We start from the raw sequence: 7,169 nt of genomic DNA on the forward strand, positions 1-7,169 counted from the left end.
ATGGCAATCCTGCCAAAAGCAATCTACAGATTCAATGCAATCCCCATCAAATTCCCAGCACAGTTCTTCACAGACTTTGAAAGAACAATATTCAACTTAATATGGAAAAACAAAAGACCCAGAATAGCCAAAACAACCCTGTACAATAAAGGAACTTCTGGAGACATCACCATCTATGACTTCAAGCTCTATTATAGAGCTATAGTCCTGAAAACAGCTTGGTTTTGGCACAAAAATAGATAGGTAGACCAATGAAATCAATTTGAATACCTGATATGGACCCACACACCTATGAATACTTGATTTTTGACAAAGAAGCTAAAATTATACAATGGAAAAAAGAAAGCATCTTCAACAAATGGTGCTGGCATAACTGGATGCTGGCATGTAGAAGAATGCAGATAGATCCATATCTATTGTCTTGCACAAAACTTAAGTCCAAATGGATTAAAAAACTCAACATAAATCCAGCCACATTGAACCTCTTAGAAAAGAAAGTAGGAGGTATCCTCAAACGAATTGGTAGAGGAGACTGTTTCCTGAATATGGCATCAGTAGTACAACAGTGAGATCGACAATTAATAAATGGGGCCTACCTCCTGAAACTGAAAAGCTTTTGTAAGGCAAAGGACACACTCAACAAGACAAAATAGCAGCCCACAGATTGGAAAAAGATACTCCCCAGCCCCACATCTGACAGAGGACTATTTTTAAAATATACAAAGAACTCAAGAAGCTAGTCACAAAAACACCAAATAATCCAATTAAAAAGTGGGGTACAGAACTAAAGAATTCTCAATATAAGAGTCTAAAATGGCTGATACACACTTAAGAAAGTGCTTAACATCCTTAGCCATCAGGGAAACGCAAATCAAATCACCTCTAAGATACCATCTCACACCTGTCAGAATGGCTAAAATCAAAAACACCAGTGACAGTTTATGCTGGAGAGGATGTGGAGAAAGGGGAACACTCCTTCACTGCTGGTGGGAGTGCCAACTCCGTACAGCCACTTTGGAAATCAGTATGGAGATTCCTCAGGAAAATGGGAATCAGTCTACCACAAGATCCAGCATTCCACTCTTAGGCATATACCCAAAAGATGCCCATTCATGCAAAAAGGACATCTGTTAAATTATGTAAATTATGTCCATAGCAGCATTAATTTTAACAGTCAGAAAGTAGAAGCAACATAGATGACCAGCAATTGAAGAATGAATAAATAAAAGGTGGTACATTTACACAATGGAGTACTGCTCAGTGGAAAAAAAAACAATGAAATCTTGTAATTCGCAGGCAAATGGATTAAACTATGCTGAGAGAAGTAACCCAGTCACAGAAACACAAACATGTACTCACTCACATATGGATACTAGACATACAGCAAAGGATTACCTGTCTACAATCCACACTGCCAGAGAAGCTAGGTGAAGGAAAAAGGCACAGGATCTCCTGAGCTAACTGGAAGAATGGGGGTCATGGAGAGGGAGTGAGGAGAAAGAGAAGTGGAGAAGAGGAGTGGTTGCACTATTTTAGAATAACTTTTCTTGTGATTTTCCTAGATTTTTCTGTGGTAGTTTGAATAAGAATTGTCACAATAGACTCATTTTAAATGTTTGTTCCCCAGTTAGTGAAAATGTTTGAGAAGGATTAAGATATATGGATTTCTTAGAGGAGGTATGTCACTGGAATGAACTATGCGGATCTTAAAGCCTAAACCAAGTCTTGCTCTGTCACTTTTTATGTGTCTATCTTTCTGTCTCTGCCCACTCAACAACATGAAGATTAAGATTTAAGACTCTCAGTTATTCATCCAGCACTATGCAGGCCTGGAGGCCTACCTCCATAATCCAGACCATGATGATGTTAAATTAATTCACCAAAACTGTAAGGAAGCACCAAATTAAATATTTTCTCTTAGAAATTATCTAATCATAGTGTCTACTCACTCCTTCAGCATTATACCACCCTGCCTGAAACAAAAATCTCAAAATGAAGATATTAGACTAGCCCACTGAAACTGTAAACAAACCCCGAATTTTTATTAAAATCTTTCATTTACTCCTCAGTGACAGGCTTCCCGGGTGTCTAATTGTAGGTAGTTTAGGATGTATAATCTCCCTCTATGAGCATTTGGAACACTTCAGTCTGCTCTGTTGCTCTGCAGGGATTCTGTTGCTCTGCAGCTCATTTGACTCAGAATAAAGGAGAGGGGGAAATACTGCAAATCTGATGGTCTCCACCACAGTGTGGGGCAGACACCTGTCAAGGTAACATGGCTGACTCTCTGTGGGAGAGATTATGGCCCTGGGCTGGGATCTTGAATGGTCTTTCTCTCTTTACTTTCCTTTCCCTGGCTACAGTGTTCTCAGGCGATTTCCTTGTGATAGGACTTCTCCGGACAGTTGATTACATAGATGAGGCTGGGTGGCTAGAGGTGACAGACATGGACAGAACACCCATTCTCCAACAAGGAATAGGTTGTGACATAATGTTTTCTATGGAGGGTATATCTTCATTTGGGAGAAGGCTCTGAGGGCATTCGACATCAAGTCTGTCTTTTCTAATGGTCAGGAAAACCAAGACATCTTGGGGGACTCAGAGACCCATGAGGGAGTATGGAAATGGAGCAGAGTGGGGCTCTAAGATTCAGTAACATCTAATTCACTGAATTCTAATTTAATCTTTAAATTGGAGTTCAGACCGATAAGATTGGCAGATTTCAACTTGGTGAAACACTTTAATATCAGTATCTACCATCTCTGAAGCTCCCGTGCCCAAACGGTTTGGAGTTGATATAACATGCTGCATGTAGAGACACAACATGGTCAGATGAAGGGACTCTTCATCGAAGGAGGCAGCCTTATGGCAGAGCATAAATAAACCTGTCAGAAGGAAAATCCCAAGCACTGGATCAGGCCCGTGCTGCTCATTTGACTTAGAAAAGAAAGAGACAGAGTAACTGTTCCAGTGATTTGAGTTTTTAAACTGGCAATAAGTTCCCTCGGGTCTGTAGAGTTTCCACATTTAGTACAATTTAGTACAATTTTGTCATTTGCCCTAGCATTTCTTTTCCTAAAGTAAGGCATGAGAAGAACAGTGCCCACATGTGAAAGCAAGAATCATCTGTATTAAGCAAAGCAACCACACACTTGTAGGTGTTCAAAGCAAAGCCATCTGCGTGCTCATCACGAAACCATTATACTGAAAACAACTGGCACTCTTCAAACCTGTACTACTCTCTATCAGTCCATTTACTCTGAGTGTCAATTCATTAGTATTTAGGTCATCCTACATGTCTCTTATTTAAAATTCAAGGACACAGGATTCTGTCCCATTTTGTATTTTGCAAGGGAACACTGCTAGCTTTGAGAATCTATGTTTTATGTGAGTCCTGTTTGCGGTGGGTATTATTCAGGCAGAGTGTATCAGCAGTGAGTAAACACCTCCACCTCTCAGCTCCCCTGATGTGATGGAACTGTGGTTATCATCCAGAACTAAGCCCTCATTCACATGCTGGGAGATGGAAAGGGCCCACGATGCTCAGGTTAATTGAAGGACAAAGAGTTGTGCTTAGCAGCAGAATGAAATTCCTTCCCATTTTTCAGAAACCCGATAATACATTCTGAAAATACATGCTCAGTTTAAAGAAGATTCAGTTCAATAATTCCACAGCAGAGGGGTCCCCTAGATTTCTATGCCTCCTTCCCCAAACCTTGTCTCACCCTACCACTCGAGTCCTTGAGCTAAAACATGAAATCATCTCTGAACATGTTGGCACCTCCTCCACTCTGCACTCTGCACAATAGCCTCTTTGAGAAGAAGGCCCAGGGCCACTACTTTTCAAAACATTGTAATTTAGCATCGTTATCTCTTTCACTTTTGCTGAGACACTGCAAACTACAGCTAAACCATGATGCTTTCTAAACAATTAGTCACAAACCAAAGGGAAAATGAGAATAGGAATCAGTGGTTAAGAATGTGATCTACATTTAAGGACCAATATAAACAGGTTTCCAGGCACCCACTACAAACCTCTGTGCTTGAAACTCAGATGCTAATACTTAGGGAATATTATACTTCAGCATAAAAATTTTTGAGAAAAAGTATAGCTCCAGGTCTAAAGGCATAAGCTAACACCCAAACGATTTGAGAAATTATGTGTGTTTCTTCCTTCGTTTCAGCCAGCATAGATGAGGAATACACACACACACACACACACAAACACACACACACACAACACACCCATACACACACACATTCAAATACACACATGCAGAGAGAGAGAGAGAGAGAGAGAGAGAGAGAGAGAGAGAGGAGAGAGAGAGACAGACGCACAGAGACAGAAAGGGAGTGGGACAAACAGATACATAGGCAAATATTCACACAGAGAGAGACAGACAGACAAACGCACAGAGATAGGGAGAGAGGGAGAGGGACAAACAGAGAAAGAGTCAGCGGCAGAGACAGACAGAGACATAGGCAAATAGTCACACACACACACACACACACACACAGAGGGAGAGAGAGAGAGAGAGAGAGAGAGAGAGAGAGAGAGAGAGAGAATGCTCCAGAATGTTAAGAACCAGTGTCTCAGTGTGCAACACAGCTGTTCACGTGATTCTAATCAAGCCAACACTGTATCAAACAAGGAGGGCTGGGCTATTCACTCCTCTCCACTCCATCTACTGCAATTCTGCTCTTGTGCCTTAGACACAGCAGTCTGTAGAGGGCTGTGGTCAGAGGAGCTCTTCTCTGTCTTCTCTCTGCCTGTGTCCAGAACCAATCTGCTGTCATGAGCAGCTACTCCCCCCCTGCATCCGAGGAAAATGACAGCAAGAGGTTCAAAAGGGACAGAAGGAGAGCTGAGGGCCCATCGAGAGTGATCCACATCCACAGGCTGCCAAGCAGTGTCACGGAAAAAGAAGTTCTCCGTCTGGCGCTGCCATTCGGGAAGGTGTCCAACCTACTGTTTCTAAAGGGGAAGAACCAGGCCTTCGTGGAGATGAGCACGGAGGATGCCGCCCACACCATGGTCAGGTACTACACCTGGGTGACTCCTGTGCTGCATGGGCAGCCTGTCCACATCCAGTTCTCCCGCTACAAAGAGCTCCAGGTGAGCAGATCCTGCAGCCAGGCAGGTGCCTCCAGCCAGGTGGGTGACCCCAGCCAGGCAGGTGGCTCTAGCCAGGTGGGTGACCCCAGCCAGGTGGGTGCCCAGCCAGGCCTGCCGACTTCTGAGACCTCAGACTGTGCGGGAAAGGTGGCCTCGGCCACCCCTGCCGCTGCTGTGGACACAGAGACCGTGGTGGCCAGGCAGAGCCCTGTGCTCAGGATCCTTGTGGAGAACTACTTCTATCGCGTGACCTTGGAAGTGCTGCACCAGCTCTTCTCCAGGTTTGGCACGGTACTGAAGATCATCATGTACACTAAGAACAGCCGGTTCCAGGTGCTGTTACAGTATGCCCACCCTCTGAGTGCCCAGTGTGCCAAGCTGTTCTTGGATGGGCAGAACATCTACGATGCCTGCTGCACACTGCGCATTGCCTTCTCCGGGCTCACTGACCTCACGGTCAAGTACAACAATGACAAGAGCCGTGACTACACGCGCCCAGACCTGCCCTCGGGTGAGAGCCAGCCCTTGCCAGCCCAGAACACAACCACGGCCTTCGGTGCACCTGTCGTGATCTCAGCTTCTCCACATGCAAGCCCTGGAGTACCTCACACCTTTGCAATCCCTCAAGTCGCAAGCCTCTCCATGCCAGAGGCGTGTAGGGCCCTGGGCCCCCTGGTCGTACCAGAAGTGGCTGTGGCATTGGCCGCAGCTGGAGCAGAGAGCCCAGTCGTCGCCTCAGGCTCCCCAGGTGTGGCGAACGCCGTCCTTCTGGTTGCCAACCTCAACCCCGAGAAAGTCACACCCCAAAGCCTCTTCATTCTGTTTGGTGCCTATGGCAATGTGCAGCGGGTGAAGATCTTGTTCAACAGAAAGGAGAACGCGCTAGTGCAGATGGCGGACGGGAGCCAGGCTGAGCTGGCCTTGAAGCACCTGAATGGGCATAAGCTGCATGGCAAGTCTCTATGCATCATGCCATCGAAGCACCAGAGCGTGAAGCTGCCCCGGGAGGGCAAGGAGGACCAGAGCCTCACCAAGGACTATGTCAACTCCCCACTGCACCGCTTTAGGAAGCCCGGATCCAAGAACTTCCAGAACATCTTTCCGCCCTCTGCCACCCTGCACCTCTCCAACCTCCCCACCTCGGTCTTGGAGGAAGACCTCAAGAAACTCTTCTCCAGCAGCGGGGGTTCTGTCAAGGCTTTCAAGTTCTTCCCAAAGGACCGCAAGATGGCGCTGATCCGGATGGGTTCTGTAGAGGAGGCCATTCAGGCCCTGATCGACCTGCATGGCCACACCCTAGACCAGAACCAACACCTGCGAGTCTCCTTCTCCAGGATCACCATCTAGAGGACCCAGCTGGGCTCACTGCTGACAGCTTCCACCACTAGACAAAAGGACACTTTAAAAGACACTGGACTGACCTTGATAGAGCAGAGACTGGCTGTTGTCTTAGAGAGAGAGAGAGAGAGAGAGAGAGAGAGAGAGAGAGAGAGAGAGAGAGAGAGAGAGAGAGAGCGTGAGAGAGAGAGCATGAGAGAGAGAGCACAAGACAGACAGAGAGGAGAGAAAGAGAGAGAACAAGAGAGAGAGCATGCGACAGAGAGAGAGAGAGAGAGAGAGAGAGAGAAAGCGAGAGCACGAGAGAGCATGAGACAGAGAGTGAGAGAGCAGATTCCCTGATTTTAACAGTACTGACTGTGGCCACCCTACTGGCAGAGACAGGCCTCAAGCAGCCCTGTTATCCTTAGGAAGGGTAGGCGAAGCCCCGTGGAGATCCCAACGTTTGGCCACAGCAGGTTCTCTGCACTGTATATGTGTATCCTTCCCAGGCTTGAGACCAGACTGTCCCCACACAGGCAGGCTACTGCAGTGGTTTGGAGGTGGAGTGGCCTCCAGGGACTCGTGTATTTGGACTCATGCTCACCAGTTGGTGGCATTCGTTGGAAAGGCTGTGGAACCTTTAGGAGGTCGGGGCTTCGTGGAGGAGGTGAGTCCCCTGGAAGGGTCTGGAGGCTTTGGAGCCAGGCCCACTTCCTGTGCATGCTCTGCTGCT

At 46.5% G+C, this 7,169-nt stretch overlaps 1 protein-coding gene across 1 annotated transcript; it reads left to right on the plus strand.

Moving 5' to 3' along the window:
- The first annotated feature begins 4,695 nt into the window (after positions 1–4,695).
- On the plus strand, positions 4,696–6,624 carry LOC101840899 (polypyrimidine tract-binding protein 1-like). Its single transcript, XM_021224560.2, has one exon. It carries the CDS (start codon positions 4,796–4,798, stop codon positions 6,461–6,463), a length of 1,668 nt encoding a protein of 555 aa, XP_021080219.1. The 5' UTR covers positions 4,696–4,795; the 3' UTR covers positions 6,464–6,624.
- Positions 6,625–7,169: the final 545 nt, after the last annotated feature.

Source organism: Mesocricetus auratus, unplaced genomic scaffold (assembly GCF_017639785.1).
Source record: "Mesocricetus auratus isolate SY011 unplaced genomic scaffold, BCM_Maur_2.0 Super-Scaffold_100033, whole genome shotgun sequence".
Taxonomy (NCBI): domain Eukaryota; kingdom Metazoa; phylum Chordata; class Mammalia; order Rodentia; family Cricetidae; genus Mesocricetus; species Mesocricetus auratus.